The 17,255-nt window shown below is 34.5% G+C and overlaps 2 protein-coding genes across 2 annotated transcripts; both read right to left on the bottom strand.

Moving 5' to 3' along the window:
- Positions 1-7,679: 7,679 nt before the first annotated feature.
- On the bottom strand, positions 7,680-10,629 carry LOC143576317 (mitochondrial acidic protein mam33-like). The gene is made up of 3 exons (XM_077060433.1): positions 10,399-10,629; positions 9,174-9,514; positions 7,680-7,921 (listed from the first exon to the last, which is right to left on the bottom strand). Exons 1-3 carry the CDS (start codon positions 10,582-10,584, stop codon positions 7,756-7,758), a joined length of 693 nt encoding a protein of 230 aa, XP_076916548.1. The 5' UTR covers positions 10,585-10,629; the 3' UTR covers positions 7,680-7,755.
- Positions 10,630-11,946: 1,317 nt separating this feature from the next.
- Positions 11,947-16,774, bottom strand: LOC143576314 (uncharacterized). The gene is made up of 8 exons (XM_077060430.1): positions 16,476-16,774; positions 15,267-15,313; positions 15,003-15,130; positions 14,579-14,771; positions 14,207-14,509; positions 14,064-14,120; positions 13,326-13,972; positions 11,947-13,241 (listed from the first exon to the last, which is right to left on the bottom strand). Exons 1-8 carry the CDS (start codon positions 16,657-16,659, stop codon positions 12,143-12,145), a joined length of 2,658 nt encoding a protein of 885 aa, XP_076916545.1. The 5' UTR covers positions 16,660-16,774; the 3' UTR covers positions 11,947-12,142.
- Positions 16,775-17,255: the final 481 nt, after the last annotated feature.

Below are 17,255 nucleotides of genomic sequence, written 5' to 3'. Positions count from 1 at the left end.
ATTATAAATACATGACACGTAAATAATTGTTCACACATGTAACGTATCACAAATATACTTGTTAAAGTCACACACGATTCACAAACGAAACACGAAACGTAATATTTGCATAGGTATTACGTGTCGGGTCTAGAGACTCGTTAATAGCTTGAATACTTAGAAAATCTCTTTGTTGTTTTAGAACGCTAGAGAGAGTTTTCTGTGACGCGCATCACTTGGTGATTTATTTTTGGGAATTCTTCGCAAACAGTGAGTTTCACTTACCCCTTTAAACTGTTTTCAAACGCTTTTCACTTGGGGGAGATAACATACTCCGATAAACGCATTTAAGATTTTGTTAGTAAATTATATATCACTTGTAAAGGCTAAGTGGCAAACGAAACATTTGAAGTCCTACACATCGAACCGGTTAATATTTGGAATAGCGAGTCACTGTTGAGTAGTACTACTGGGTTTGACAAACCCCACCCAACGCTAAACTCGACTGGAGGTCGAGCGGGTGTAATTTTGGCTAACACGTACCATGGTCTGGATGATCTGGTGACAAGGCACTTGATAAACAGTCAGCTTCGGTGTCGAACACTTAGTAATACTTGTTGTATAGGCTAGCTACCTATCGATATAATTGATTTAACACTATCTAGTAACGCAAAACGCTGAAAGCAAAACGCTAAACGCAAAACGCTGAACGCAAACGCTAAACGCTTTATTTTATTTAAACTTGTGAACTCACCAACCTTGTGTTGACACTTTTAGTATGTTATTCTCAGGTAGCCGAGGCGGGCGCGCGGTATAGGATCATGCATTGCTCGAAAACACTTTTGTTATGCAAACTATTTTAAAACTGTTATCATTGGGTTTAAGTCGTCCTGTGTGACGCAACATTTATTTTTTATGGTTTTTACGCTTCCGCACTTACTTTCATTTAAACGTTTTTATGGTTTGATTATAACTAATAATTCCGATCCTGTTAGTTCACACCCTCTGACGGTAAAACTCCGTTAGTGGATTTTGAGGGTGTGACACTCAGAGGGGACAATGATGTGAATAGTGATGTGACATTGTACTGTAGCACGTGGGTGCTTATTTACATAAGTTTGGGCGGGAAAACGAAGCTTTTAACCTTTTAACCCTTTTAGCGTTAATATGCCGCAGCCATTTTATTATTTACTTGGGCTACCCCCGTCATTAATAACCAAACCATAATATGGTGTTCGATAATAAAAAGAGTTATAGTTTAGAGTATTAAATTTTTTTGTTGTACTAGTTTTTATCCCCCGTATTACGGGGGTTGTTTTATCTTATTTGTTTATAATATTTATTTATTTTTTGAATTTTTGTTTTTTTATTGTATGAAAGTTAATAAATGAGATGTTATAACTCAGTTTAAAAGCTATATGGGTTTGATGAGACCCAAGACCCGTTTATTTTTTTTATTATAAAATTGGTTTTTTAATTATAAATAATATATAACTTTTTTTTAAATAAATCAGATATTAATTTTGGGTATATCCCTACTTTATATGATTTTTAAATCAAATATTTTGTGAGATTAACTTTTAATTTAATGAGATTTTATAACCCGTTTAAGAAATATTTGGGTTTGATAAGACCCATACCCACGAATTTGAGTCAAATGCATGAGAATGCTTCATTTAAAAATCAAGCAAATTTAGTGACTCTAAAAAAGGGGGGAACAACCACATCGCGACATCTAGAATTTTTGAGTTTTCGTTTATATATATTATAGATAACTAACTATAAAATTCATGTAGGGAAAGGATCATTTAAAATAATCTCTTATTGTGAGAACTTGAGACAATTTCTTTTAAACAAAATATTTTATAATTCTCTTTTCTTTTTTTAGTTCCAAGGTTAGTATAGTAACAGTAAAAAGTAAAATGAGTAGCTCACGAGGTTACATATATGTAATTTAGCGAAGTTACGTATATGTAAGTTTGCTTAACTAACTCTTTTCTTTTTGGTTTGACATAGAATAATAACTTTTAAAAACTCTCACAATTAACTGATTTCTCTATGAATTATTTCCCATATATATGACACGAACATATATAAACCAAAACTTTGTCCATTATATACCATTACTCTAGATAAATATCAGAAGATGTTCATCCGATAATTAACTTTGTAATTGAAGCGGTGACCATATTCAAAACAAGGGCAACGAGTGTGTACTCGCCATGATGTATCTATTTGTTTTGCCCAAAAACCTATCATTTACTATCAACTTATCTATTTCTAGGTTACAAACTATTATACAGTTTGAATAAAGAAAATACAAATTAATATTCAATAGTTAATAATAAATACGGAGTGAATAGGAACCAATATCCTTTGTACGCAGGGAAGAACTATTTAACTGATGCATCCATACTAGGGGTGTTTACGGTTTGGTTTCAAACCGTGAAACCACCCAACCGGTCATCGGTTTGGTTTCACGGTTGGTTTTTTAAGTTAACTTTTGGTCGGTCGGTTTTAATATTTTCAAACCGTACCAAACGGTTTGGTTTACGGTTTATACCAAAAATAAACCGTATAAAACCGGACTGAACCATAAGAATTTAATATATAAAATTTATGGTTTATGGTTCTATCAACCAAATTATCATATTAAATAAACATAAATTATAAAATCCTTATTTGATCTAAGAGAGTAAACATGTTTATTAAAGGTAAACTAATGATAAAAACAATAAATAATTTAAAACTAAAAGCATCAATAGTGGGGGCTATGCCATTTTCAAATTCTCAAAATTTAGCACAGTTACTCAGTAAGCACGCAGATCATTTCTAAATTCGAAGTTTTAAACTCTAGAAACCTCATTAGACGTTAAATATCAAAACGTTTTAAAAGTTAGTTCTCCCATTCATTATTACAGTTTGTATTACTAACTGTAAAATAAATTGTATTTAAATTTCTATTAAAATTGCTTATGCTCCTTTTAAAATCGCTTTGTACCTAGTTTTCGGTAACTGGTTTGTCGAAGTGGCGGCTGTGGCGCATTTTGGACATCCGGTATTAAAGCACAACAAGCTCAAAGCCCCAAACCGCGAAACCAAACCGGAACCAAACCGTTACAAACGGTTTGGTTTGGTTCGGCTTATGAGTTCTATGGTTTGGTTTTGGTTTATAAAAATAAAAACCGTCACCAACGGTTCGGTTTACGGTTTGACCTAAAAACCGCAAAAACCGGACCGTGAACACCCCTAATCCATACCATACCAATTTTAAGAAATCATTCTAAGTGAAACTTTTAATAAAGTATGTTGTTTTCTTAGGAGGTGTTTGGGATTACTTATTTTCATCAACTTATAACTTATAATTTTTTTAAAAAGTAATAAGATGTTTGGGATTGCTTATATTGTAAGAGAAAAGTTCAATAAATTAATAAAAAGGTCCATAACTTATACTTTTATAACTTATTAACTTAATAAAAAGTTATAAAGAGACAAAATAATGAATCTCAAACACTCCCTTATGTTTGTAGATTATAAGGCTGGTAACATATGAGAATTCCAATGTGAAAATTGTTGGCTCAAATTTATAAATTTATGTTGTGTTATAAAAGTATAAAGAAAAATATAATCATTATAAACTAAGATCCATTTTAGATTCTTAATCAGATGGCATGCTAATGCTATTTTATTTCATTTTGAAAGAGTTTGACTTTTGGGATAATATTATGATTTTTGGAATGTTCATATTCAAATTATTTAATTTTCCAGTATTATAACTTTACAATTTATCTCAATCATTTATTCATTTATCCTCCATCTAATAATTTAACACACTACTTTAAATTATTTAAAATGCATCAAATGTTTATTTTCTAAATTTTGTAAGAAAACATTACAAAAAGTTTATTAGTAAAACTGTATTTTTAGATATAATAAAAAAAAACTAACTAGTTGGTCGGTTCAAATTCCAAGCCCGTCTGGATTTTAGTCCAATCGAGTGTTACGCCAAAAAGTTTCGCTCTTGTGGTGGCATAACGAATGTCAAGTGACAGCCGACAATATAGTTTTTCGGAGGAACGCCCAAACTAAACTCTGAAGTCAGTGCGAGTCCGGATAAGACAACATAATTTAACTAGAGTGGGGCAACATGACTCTCCAAATTGGAGAGTGTGATGGCTTAACACACAAGAAAGTCGTTAAAAAAAACTAAGTAAACTAGCACGGAAGGTGAAGTAAAGATTTGGGATGCATACCGTAAGGTCTCAAATTTGAATTAGATTCCAGCGAGTTTTATCATAGTGGGCTTTCAGACAGTGGGTTTTCTTCGGAACAGAAGATTGTGAGCTTGTGCTACCCAGCACCGTCCGCGATCACGAGTGTATGGAGTCACCTTTTGTCATTAAGCTACCTCGGGTCGAGCATTATTTGTTTGTAGTAAAAAAAAAAGCAGGGCCAACCCTGAGAAATCACATACCCTGGACGAGCTGGAAAAAATATGACCTTTAAGCCTTAACGAACTGAATAATGCAAACGATTTTTTTAAACAACAATTAAAGTTATAGTAATTAAACATAACAATTAGCAAAATTATGATATTAGAATGAATTTATGACTCAAATAGACTATAAAATGTTTGAGTATTATGAAATAGTAGGCTAATAAAAGTTCGGCCATTCTAAATATATATTTATATAATATCAAAAAAATTTAAATTTTCCATGCCCTCGAAAAACACGTGTCCCTATCGGGCGTTCACATTGCCCACCCTCAAAACACCCCTTGAAAAAAAGTTGTATAATAAAAATGCTTTCTGGACTATACGATAATAAATACAATCTATTTTTTAGTCACAACTCACAAAGGACGTTGAGGAAAAAAAAGATACAGTCGGTATCGTTATATTATTTTTCATTATAAGTCAAAAGAGATGTACGTAGCAATAATGGTGATGTATATTTGCGTTGACGTTCAGAAAATAATATGATAAATAGTTTTTAAATATATTTTGTATTTTTTTTCGTAAATAAGATACATTAATATGTAGGTAATGATGTACAATAAATCTTATATCATTATTAATAAAAAATTTTACGATCGCTTTATAATACTAACAACTAACTAATTCATCCCGTGTCCCAGACATTAGTATCGCCCAGTGAAAAGAATTCATCTCAAAACGTCAATAAAAAACCACGTAGATAGGCTCGTGCGTTTCCCTCACAAGTGTCTGTGTAGCCGTTTCCACTGAAAAATGGCACGTGTTAGCAAATCGTTGGCTCGTCGGTGGGTTAGGCTATTAGAGCAAACCCCTACAACTCAAACGTTTTACCCATGATGTATTTTATAAAATGATAAAATCCCTAAAACCAGATTTTTTTCATGTTTATTATGACTTTTTCGATGGTCATTTTGGTGAGTTTCCTAAAGATTATCATATGAACAACTAGTTGAAGGACCAAAAGTTAGATTGGCGTTTGCTCAAAAGATTTGGCCTTTATTTGAAATCAACAAAAGATATATTTTGCTTGGTCAACTCCACTATGTAGTTACAAAGTCAACGCAAATATTAATTAGGACCCACATCGACCTCGTGAACAAGTGAACCACCCAATTGCAAATTGTAAAAGTTGATGTGAGAGACTCAATGGTCGGCTACGATCAAATCATTAGTCATGGCATATGGGCAACATGCATCATGTCTCACATTTCTTTTTGTGACCTGTTATGTGGCTCATATCACTCCATTCTTTCTTTAATTCTTATGGTTTAGGTTTTAGACGAATATTCATCTCCACCCAGCCCAAAATGGTATGGATGTGGTGGCTCAACCCAATGATTAAAGCAAACTTTAAATGATGTTTTTTCAATTCATACATATTTTATTTTATAGAACCTTTTATTATAATCTCTTTAATGAATCTTTAATACATAAAGTAGTTACCTCGTGATATTTTCTATATTTAACTACTTTTACAAGTTTAATACACTTGCTATAGGAACTGTTAATGACTTAACATATACAATATAAACATCTAAATTCTAAAAAGTAGGCATTTATATGTATATTAAAGTTAAGAAGAGATAATATAAGTTAATAACAAGACCGAAAAGAATAACACCGAAAGCTTTATTTTCTCAATTAAGTATACTACACATTACACTATTTGTATGATATACTTGTATACTTAGATCGGTCAATCAACAACTGGACTCTACATATATCACACTTCTACTTTACACTACACTTCTTAAGTTCGAATTCTCTCCAGACACACACACTACACATAATTAAGCCGCTTGTTCATCAATATCAACTAATTGTAACCTAGATCATTCAGATAGTGTTTCCAACGAGCTTGGTTTTGTCAAGTTCTTATCACGATTAGTCTAGGTTTGGTCATGTGTCGAGTGTGCTTATTTTTGCACCATCCTTACTTTTCATCTAACATATCTATGTTTGGATTGTGTTTCGACCCTCTCTGCCATCTCTCTCTCTCTCTCTCTCTCTCTCTCCTCACTTGATAAAATTAAAATATATGATCTAAACATATCTATAATATTTATATTAACATTTTATTACACTTATATACACTCAAAGTTGTTTTATAGTTTACATATATAAGTTAAGCTACTTTATTACCTATCAATCATAATAGGTCTATTGTCTCTCTAGAATAATTTAACCTAAGCTTTGAAAATATAATACAGTTTCAAAAACTCTAGATGTTCACTTTGAAAAATATCCACATTAAATTTTTTTTATTATCAAGTGGGTGCAATGACCAATCCACTGAGGTTGTGCCATTGTCATGAATTGACCAAAGTAACCTTGAATGAACTTACTATTGAGAAAAAGGGATTAGGAGATGACACAAAGACACAAGTGATCATGCCCACCACACTTTGAACTTATGGTAACAAGGCCCAAACATTTTCTATCATAAAAGAAAAACATTGCCATGGACCAATAGACCATGTGTGGCCCATTCTTCCCCACATTTTTATCTTACTTTTAATTTTTAATCAAATTCAATGAATATACTTGACTTCTACAACATGAGTGATTTTTTTTCAACCTCTAACAATGATGGTACATTAAATTGGCATTGCACACATAGTTTTCTATTAATATAACGTTGAAATAATATTAATATACACCAAATTTCTACAACCATGCTGAAAAACTGACATGATTAGTTAAGAAATTGATGGTTGGTAAGATTCTTTACCATAACATGGTTTGGACTTTGGTGGCTCAAGCATAATTATGTGTATAAATAAATGAAATAACTGAACCATAATTAAATTCCAACATTTATTTTCGTTTTATGCAGGAAAAGGTACACTTTACATAAGACCCACGTAAGCCCTTCAACCCATCCCTGGACCTGCGTATGCGAAAGCCTCGCTCTTACGCCCATGATTATTATATTTTGATCGATACAACACGATTGTCATGGGTATCCATCTTTTTTTCACCAGACACACTAATAATACTTGCTACAAAAATGCCCTACAAAGGCTCCTTTTCTCTTGAATATATTAACAACCATTGACCATGTTATGTTACCTTCTAACTTGAAAAAAATAAAAGAGAGCATAACTGACATGATGCTGCAGCCACTATCTGACTGAGAAGTAGAAAACTGAAACTTTGATGCAACTTTTTTCAAAGAAAATCATTATAATCATAGCAAAGTAATCTTATAAAGATACGCAAGCAAGCAAGTTCGTCCAATAAAGAGTGTAACAATCTTAGCCGACAAACCAACAAGTCTAATTGGTATTTTTAACACATGACCCGACCGATTTGAACCAATGCATAAGACCGCGGTGATCCTTCACATAAAGCCATGCTTGTAAGAAGGGAAACAGACTGTCATTTATACCTCTCTCTTCAATGTAACCATGAAATGCATCCCTCATTCGATCATCAAGTGCTCTGTACAAAAATAAACAGAAAAAAAAAATAAGTTAAATCAACAAGCTTCTAAAAATTGTTATTATTATTAATCATGCTTCTAAATTTTAAACTGTCTGTAAGTGTTGGGATTATCTTTTGTGTGTGACCAGATTCTGTTAGGATTCTGTTTAATTACATGTAATGTGAAGCTGTGAACATAATAACATATTATGTGTATGACACACATATATAAAATTTATAAAAAAAGTATTGTCCTTATATGATTTTAAGAACATGTTCAAAATGAAACACATTGTATGCAATAGTTATCTCCAATGAAGAAGAGAGAACATCATGATAGAATGATGTTAGTATGTTACATGGATTAATGATGCCATTTTGTTTCATAACGTACCCCCTGTAATAAACTTTAACATGCAGTGAACTGACAATTGACACCTATTCAAATTAAGTTCGATAAGATAATAGATATGCAACCAGAGAGATGCTCAATACATAATCAACTTTAAGTAGATAACAGAGATATCTATTGCTTTAAATGTGCTGCATAAAAAGGCTTTTTGAAAGCCTATTTCTCTCTATGCCACTACATGTGACAATGTTCCGCGCACTACCGCCACTACGTACAAGTGCTTGTGGTTCTCTACTTAAGACTAGTTTTATTGAACACACTCCTATGTAGCCAATGAGAAATGAATAAGTTTTCCACTTATAAAATGTATTTAATACATATGAAACACACATGTTCCTCACTGTAAATCTTTAGTAATTAGTGCTACTTTAGCATGTGAGCGTCATATTTATAGAATTTTAAATTCTAAGCATCCAATAGTAGAAAATTAGTTCACAAAATATTTAATTGGATCTCTATGATCTTATTCAAAACCTTACAGGATTAACGTGGAATCGAAGCATATTGAACTAGCATCTATCAAATGTGGACGTTTCACTAATCCACTTGTTAATGCATTCAAACTCAATCAACAACCAAATTTTTAGTTACCATTTGTCTCAGGTTGTTGATAAGAATTACACATCCTTACATAACAAAGAAGTATGTAAGTCATCTTAAAGCAGATAACTATGTGATGAATCAACTGCTCACTACTTCACTAGCCAGAAAACACAAACACCACTTCAAGAATGGTGTTGCTGGTACACAAAACTAATATTGCTGACCTAAGAACTATGATATCCAAGGAACAGATAATCAAGCAGGCATGACATACATCACAGCAAACTAGAAACTTAGAGTATTGAAACAACTTACTCAAAACTCGGGCCATTATATTTGGATGGAACCTCAAGAAGCCCTGAGGTTTCACGCTTATGTCTCAAGGAAACCGAATGAATTCCCAAAGCATCTGGATACAACCCGCACAGAAAATGCAAAACATAGTCTTGCCCGGGCTTTGATATATCAGCATGAAGAAACAACTGATTGATCTCATCATCACCATCGATTTCAGAAGGATCCACTCCAGGGAGAATGTTAATCATCCTCATCACTGATAAACTGATCTCCTCATCTCCATACGTCCGCTTCAGAACCGGGCCTCCACTGTCGAGTGCCCCTTTCACCACTGTAAATGGCTCAGGAGAACTCACCTTCTGTAAACAAATAAGAGACGCATTAACATCATTAAACTCTAATTCTATACACCAATTCCGGTTTTTTTTAATTCCCAATTAACATGAAAACAAGTGCTTAAAAAACTAAGGCTGCGGTGCACACAAGGTGTTCGACATAATTCCGCAAAGAGTAATTTATCGATGTGTTCAATTTTAAAGCCAAAACCTTGTAAAGACTCATTAAACGGTATACATTAAGTCCACCTTTTTATTCCAATTAAGATGAGAACAAGTGATCAGAACTGTATTGATGCTACAGTGCCTACCAGGTGTTCAACATAATTCCGCAAAGAGTAATTTATAGATTATTATAAATTTTTAAAGCTAAATTTTCGTAAAACCTCATTAACGCTACACACCCACTCCAGTTTTGTATTCCCAAATCAAAACATGAGTGCAAGTGATCAAATCTGTATTGAGGGTACAGTGCCAACCAGGTGTTCGACATAATGCCGCAAGAGAAACTTGTCAAAGTTATCATTTGTAAAGCTAAACCCTCATAAACCTCATTAAACAGTATACACCAACTCCAGTTTTCTATTCCCATTTAAACATAAGCGGAAGTGATCAAATCTGTATTAAGGCTGCAGTGCCCGCCAGGTGTTCAACATAATTCCGCAAACAGTAATCTATCAGTTTTATTAATTTTAAAGCTAAACCCTAGTAAAACACTAAAACCTCATTAAAACAATATTATTCCCAATTAAAACATAAGAGCAAGTGATCAAATCAGTACTGAGACAACAATGCCCACCAGGTGTTCGACGTAATTCCGCAAAGAACAATTTATAAATTTATTAACTTTTTAAAACCAAACCCTCGTAAAACCCTAAATAAACAGAGTTTGAGACTGGAAAACGTACAGGAGGTGGGGCCATTTTGGAGACTTCAGTGTAGTGTTCTTTAAGAGAACGAAGAATCATGGAGTTAACCACCGAGGATGAGGATGATGATGAAGAAGAGTAGTGGCGGCGGGAAGGTGTTCCGGTAATACTCCGCAACTGTGACCGGATGTCGCCGGTGGCGCGTGCTATAGCTCTTCTCCACATGATGCTTCCGTTGGCTAATTGATTTCAACACTGGGATTTTAGGAGGGTTTATGGCCTCCGGCTGTAAATGTAATTAGCTTTGCACGGTAAATCTGAAATTAACTTTGATTTCGATGAGTAACTATTTTAGTATTTTACAACAATAGTGTTTTTATTTAGTTAAATTGAATTTTAATTTTTAATGATTGTAACTTTGAGTTGGTGATTGGGATTCTTTTTAACTCAAAGAACGGAGAAAGTCTAGCTTTGAATATTTTTTTCTTCAGTGATCTCAACTTAAAGTTAAAACGCACTATTTTTTTATGACGTTGACTGCTTATTGCAGATTAAAAGGGGTATTTATATAATACACTTGGATAACATTTCTAACGAACACTTGATTGAAATCCTAAAGAGATAATGGGGGTTAAGTTTCATGTTGGTAAATTTTAGTTAGCATGATCTGCATTTCTAATGAATACTTGCAAAGTATGAGATACATTTTTGTCACATAAATAGTCCACGTCATAGAAAAACTAACGATGTTAACTTTAAGTTCGTATCAGATCACTAGAGAAAAATATGTTTAAGGTTGAGACTATGTATAAAGATTTCATGAGTTGGGGTTATTGTTGGCCAATAAGTCAATGTTTGGATTATTAAAATCAAATTTGTCTTTACTTAATCATTTTGTTATAGGTTTAATAATTTGATTATGATATAAACATACTTTTTTCCCTTTATGGACGTACTTGTTTGTTCTTGAATCGAGATGGCATAATCACAATTTTCTACATTTTAAGATATAATGAATTTTTTACTTTGTAAAACTAGTTGATTGTCTATGCTGATGAACTTTTTTGAAGGATAAACTTTTAGGCATTGGTACAAACTAAACGGATTGAGTTGAAGCATCCTGTAAACATATTTTTATTAATATTTTGCAACAGTAGTCTCAGTTACAGTAAAGACCTAAATTTTAACAACTCTATAACACGATTTTAGGTTCATTCGTACCAACTCGCAAATACACAACTTATTTCGCATCCATAGGTTCGAGATCAAAACGGTTTGAATTTCACACCTTAGGTTCGAGATCAAACGACGTGGTACTAAAAGCCAAGCTCTCAAAACCAAATCATTAACCGATAGTTATCAATTCGGCCACACCAAACCTTAACACCTCATAATGGATTCACGCCAAGAGGCCATCCACAGTATCATGAACCGGAGAGATGTCTAGGCTCTATAGGAAGGGTTCCATACCGCATGGCCAAGTTCACAACACTTCTGCTACTGGTTTCTAATGCAACTAATGTCAACCATCACTGTCTTTTGCTTCTTTATAGATTTTTTGAAGTTTTTATGTGTTTATAAATACACAAATGAATATATATTAAAAAAACATATATCATGAAAACCTGAAGTATTCATTCCTACCACATCCTATAGCTTCATCTCCCTAAAAAATGAGATACAAAAACAATCTAGCAACCGCAATACCTGCTCGAGGACGCAGAGATTGCTCAATATTGAAACAAAATGCCATTCACGTGCTCTATATAAACAAAAAACCTCCTCACTTCCGCCTGTTTAGTCTTTTAACTTTCAGAATCCTTCTATCAGACTTGACACTCCCGCCACTACCTAACGAGAAACTTCCTGCAGATGCCTGAAAAGGATTCTGAGATGGTGTTTGAGGTTGGTTTGTCTGCCCGCCAAATTGAAAAGGAACCGTTGATGGTGTTCCTGAACCAAACACGAAACCAGGTTTGCCACCAGAGTCTTGACCAAATGCTGGGGAAGATGGACTAGGTGTTTGAGTAGTACCTGCTGCAGATGAAGAAGACGCCCCAAACGAAAAGGGTGTAGAGCCAAAAAGCGAAGACTCGGGCGGTTGCAAAGCAGTAGAACCAAATATGCTAGCCGTAGAGCCACTGGCAGAACTACCAGATTTGGACTCTGTTGAGGCGACAGTAGAGCTAAGATCAATATTAGGTGTTGAACTGAGACCAGAACTAAATAAACTACTGGTGGAACTGGTGGTAGCAGCAGAACTAAGACCAAAACTAAGAGCTGAGGAGCTAAAGAGAGAACTCCCTGCAGTGGTTGATGGGGTCCCACCAGTCCCAGACTCAAACTTGAACGGAACCGCCTGTGTATCAGCAGTGAATGCTGCCTGTGTATTTGCCTGAAATCCATTGGTGGTTAATGTAGCTGATGGAGAACTGAATGAAAATATGCTACCACCATTGCTTGATGTGGCTAACGTGCTAGCAAAAAGTTTAGTTGGTGCCACCGAGGCTGCCACAGATGAAGTAGAGGCACTGCTGGTAGCTAAAGTGGTGGTAGAGGGTAAGATAGTGGTGGTGGCAGAAGAGAAGACATGGGATGACGTACTACTGAAAAGCTGATCTGTATTAGAACCAGAAGGATTGTAAGAAGATGAGGAAGCAAAAATAGATATGCTTAAAGCAGGAGTTCCACTGGTAGTACTTGAAGTAGTGGTTGAGCCACCAAATGTAAAAAGACCATTTGCTGATGCAGTTGTCAGACTAGCAGAGGATGAAGATTCTGATTTACCAAGCAAATTTACCGGCTTCTGAATGTTGCCACTATCATCTTTAATGGAAGCTGAAAATTTTACTTGATTGCTGCTTAAAGCTGCATTAATGGAACTGCAAAGTACCAAGAAAAGAAAACATAAATTCCACCAGAAAAGCAAAAAATAACTAAATTTTCAGCAACTAAATAAAACTTACCTCATTGATCCAAGTGGTTTTGCATCTGGACTAATATTTGATTTGACTCCAGAAGGCCCAATACTATTAGTACTTGTGCCAAACATTTGAGAAACTGTTGGTTTCTTTTGCGTGGAGGTTAATTGAGAAATCACTGATGACCGAGTATTTTTACTTGATGAAGGCTCTGTACAATTTCCATTCATTGAGCTGAAAACATTATTGACTTGAGAGGTAGACGCACGAGCATCAGGTAACCACACGCGATGTTGACCCTCTGACTTTTTATTATCTCGAGAGCTTGAGAAAAAGTTTGGTGAATCTATTTTCTCAGTTGTTCCAGCAAGCCTGGACCCTGAAGGTTTTTCCTTCGGGCTCATTCTATTAAGTTGTTCAAATATTCTAGAAGCCATTCTACTTGACTCTCTAGGAACAGAACCAAAACCTAGGTTAATTTTTTGCTTACTGGTCTCCACATTTTCCTCTAGTGGTGTCAATAATTTTGGTTCAGGTTCGTTCCTTAAAAGCAGTTTCTGACTTGACGCAATCTCACTTTTATGTTTAGAGATAGAACTTTGGTGTGATGGAAGACTAACTTTCTGTCTAATCCTACGAATGGGCCCACCAAATCCAGTATCATCTATTACAGAACTCCTGCGTTTAGCACCCTGAAATCAAATTTACAAAAATAAGTGAGATTTCACATGTTATTGTACCAATCTTTCAAAATTTTCAATATTGCAATGAGTAAACAGATACCATTCTGCTTGATTCAATTGACCCTTCATGTTCTAAAGCATACGATGAAGCCACACCCTGAAAAAGAAGAAAGCAACAATGATAAAGAGTTGACTGATACAAGATCAAATAAGATGTGTGAACTTAGTTTCAGTTCATTCAACCTTTTGATTTAAAGTTGAAGGCCCTCTGTAATAAGGGGAGCGTGCATTCTTGTATAAAGCCGATCTGCCTTGAGATCTAGGGGTGGTCAAACAACTATCAAAGGTTTTGAAGGTAGCTGTAGGCTTCGGTGTAAGTGATATGACAGGTGTTCTAGGAAGAACTGTTGTGTTATTAAGCAACAATGAATATTGTCTTGATGGTTGACTGCTTGGCCTCAGGGCTAAAGGTAAGAGTTTGGCAGATTTGGTCCCCATATAAGCCTTTGCAAGCTCAGCAGGTGTTGCCACATCATCTTCAAAAGCCTAGAGAGAAAGCAATAATATGAATTGACTTTCATAAAAATAAAAACACGCAAGAAAATGCAAACTCACTCTTGAACTGGTAATAGGAGTTGAAATAGGAACATCAAAGTTTACAGTCTTCCTCTCCTTCAATATGCCACTTGTAGATGCTTCAAGCCTTGAAACTTGAGATGTTGTGATGGGAAGCTTTGCTCTATCCCCTTCAATGTCTGACTCTGATGTTCTTGAATGCAATAAAGTTGTCAAACGCTCAATTTCAGATCTGCAAGTGATGAATTTCATCAGTGTATGAGGCTATAAAAGTATGCAATCCAAGGTATGAATTCTTGAAAATAACTAAATTTCACTGATTCTACACTAATATTAGTGAGTTTGATCATAGAAAATACATATGTCAAGATTACTACTCTCATCGAGACTAAAAATATTTGACAGCTTAAAGCATAGATCATAACAAAGTTTGACAACCGATCAAAAAACAAAAAAAACAGACCTAGTAAAAGTCTTCTGCTTCAGCATATTCTCAAAATCTGATATCTCAGCTGCTGCAGAAATGCTAGCTATTTTCGCACCTTCATCAGTGCTAGGTTCCAGTACCCCAACACCAATATTTGACGCAGGCTGCCGAAAAAAAGTGAAAAAATTATTATGTTAAAAAACAGTTAAAAGAGTAACATAGCTAAAGCAACACACTCAAAAGTAAATTCCCATTATATTCAAAATATAAAATGCCCTGTAACAGTAATAAACAACTTACATTTGGACCTGCCTCCTGAGACTCATTTCTTGGTTCTTCACTAGTCCCTGATCACAAGAAAACTTCTCTTAGGATACAGAACAAGTCAAAAAACCTAATAATCTTATAACAAGAATGTAATATAAATGTTTAACACCCTTTAGACAAAAGGTTTAAAAGATTCTTGAATAAAGATGGCTTTGTGTTACCAGATATGGCAAATTCGTATCAGTATGGCAAAAAGAGTAGCTAGTTGTCCAAATTTAACATCTTTTTCATGATAACTAGTTAACAACAAAATTGCCTAGATTAATTACCAGATACAAATCTTATGATCCACAATAATAATTAAGTCTTGATATTCTGTAACGTGATAATCCACTTCAATGGCAATGATATCAAAGTTTCAAATAAAATTCTACGAGGTTTCAGTTAAAAGTTAAGACTTCAAGCAAAATCCAAGTCCATATACCTAATCCCACAAAACCTCAAATTCTAAGTGTATGCATTGAAGATGGAACATAAGAAGCAAACAGAGAAGCAAATTTTAAGAAAATCACAGCCACTGTAACAGTATTTTGTTACCTACGTCTGCTGACAAAAAAATTAAGCCTCCTACATTATCTATTCTATATCTATGGAGTTAATATCGGCAATATATCGGTGGGATATCGGTTATCGGTCCCCAAGCAAAGCATCCGTCCAAATATCGGTACTGATATTATTGGCGATATTGACCGATATTCACCAATATTTTGGTTGCCTTGGTTGATGTGGACTCGGAGAAAGATTTCATGGCTAACAATTAGATCATGTTTTAAATATTGACCCTTTTTTCCCATAACTATTAATGTTATATATGTATATGTTTTTTCATGTATATATAAACTGCACTATATTAAAATTACAGATATCCCACCGTGATCATGATATCTCAGAAGTCAGTCCTTGACCGGCATTTGATATTTTACCGCATTAACTGCATAGCTTTATATAACAGATAACTTAAAAACAGTCAATTCACAAAAGTTTAGCTGCATTCGTACGTAATCAAATTCAAATTTTCATTGATCAGCAGCTCAACTAACACAAACTAATTCCTCTACAACGTATTAATAACGAACCAGCACTAATTATTAGCCTTTTAAGGTAAAAATAATTAAAGCAATTAAAACCTAAGCAAATAAATCAACCAGCCAGCATTGAATAAATTGTAACAAAGTATTGAACCTGGGAGAGGTTGACGGAAAACGCTGAATAACCTATCAGCTCCGGCGTATATGAGTCTAGAAGCAGGGTTCACAAGCTTCGCAAAGAGGCTAGGTTGGTTAGCAGGCCGATCGTACGGAGAAATAGGCTGCTTCTTATTCTTATTCGTCCGAAGCTTTCCACCACTTTGGTAGATGGTCGCCATTGGAAGATCAAGAGAGTCGGAAGGAAGGAAACTAGGGTTTTGAATAATAATAAACGTAATGGTTATGGCCCATGGGCACGGCTGGGACTCGAATAAATTTAATTTGACCGGGTAGGATACGTGCAATTCGAAACCGACCTATATTATTATTTGAATCGTGTCAAATATTTCAGTCATAACCCGTACACACAAGAATATAAGCGGGTTACGAAACGGGTCATGTTAGTCAAACCCAAAACTTGTTTTTTACGTGTCGGTTTCGGGTCGTGTCAACATTTGTTACCCCTACCTATCACCCAACGTAGTGGGGCGCTATAGAGAGAGAGAAAAAGCCCCATAGCGCCCCCGAGCGCTTTGAGTAGAGCTGTCAATTTATGGCACGGACTTGTTAACATGACACGACACAAGTTTTAACATGTTTGGGTTTGAGCTTAACATGTTTCATGTCTTAAACATATCGACATGTTTAAATTAATGTCATAACAGTTTAAAGACTTGTTAACATGTTGGTAACCTGTGTAGATTTTTATTTTAAAAAATAAATAAATATACACTCCTAAAGTCTTAAACCTAAAGTCATACTCACAAAACACATT

Source organism: Bidens hawaiensis, unplaced genomic scaffold, assembly GCF_021521415.1.
Source record: "Bidens hawaiensis isolate Kalapana, Puna unplaced genomic scaffold, B.hawaiensis_p1.1 tig00028064_1, whole genome shotgun sequence".
Classification (NCBI taxonomy): Eukaryota; Viridiplantae; Streptophyta; class Magnoliopsida; order Asterales; family Asteraceae; genus Bidens; species Bidens hawaiensis.
Note: the sequence above shows the minus strand (reverse complement) of the source record. Positions and strands in the feature narration are given on the sequence as shown.

Coding starts and splice junctions, on each gene's coding strand:
- LOC143576314 (XM_077060430.1), bottom strand. CDS start 16,659: ATGGCGACCATCTACCAAAGTGGTGGAAAGCTTCGGACGAATAAGAAT. Junction 15,314..16,475: donor TTTCCGTCAACCTCTCCCAG/GTTCAATACTTT, acceptor TCTTGTGATCAG/GGACTAGTGAAGAACCAAGA. Junction 14,772..15,002: donor AAGCAGAAGACTTTTACTAG/GTCTGTTTTTTT, acceptor CATCACTTGCAG/ATCTGAAATTGAGCGTTTGA.
- LOC143576317 (XM_077060433.1), bottom strand. CDS start 10,584: ATGTGGAGAAGAGCTATAGCACGCGCCACCGGCGACATCCGGTCACAG. Junction 9,515..10,398: donor CCAAAATGGCCCCACCTCCT/GTACGTTTTCCA, acceptor ATTTGTTTACAG/AAGGTGAGTTCTCCTGAGCC. Junction 7,922..9,173: donor TATAATGGCCCGAGTTTTGA/GTAAGTTGTTTC, acceptor ATTTTTGTACAG/AGCACTTGATGATCGAATGA.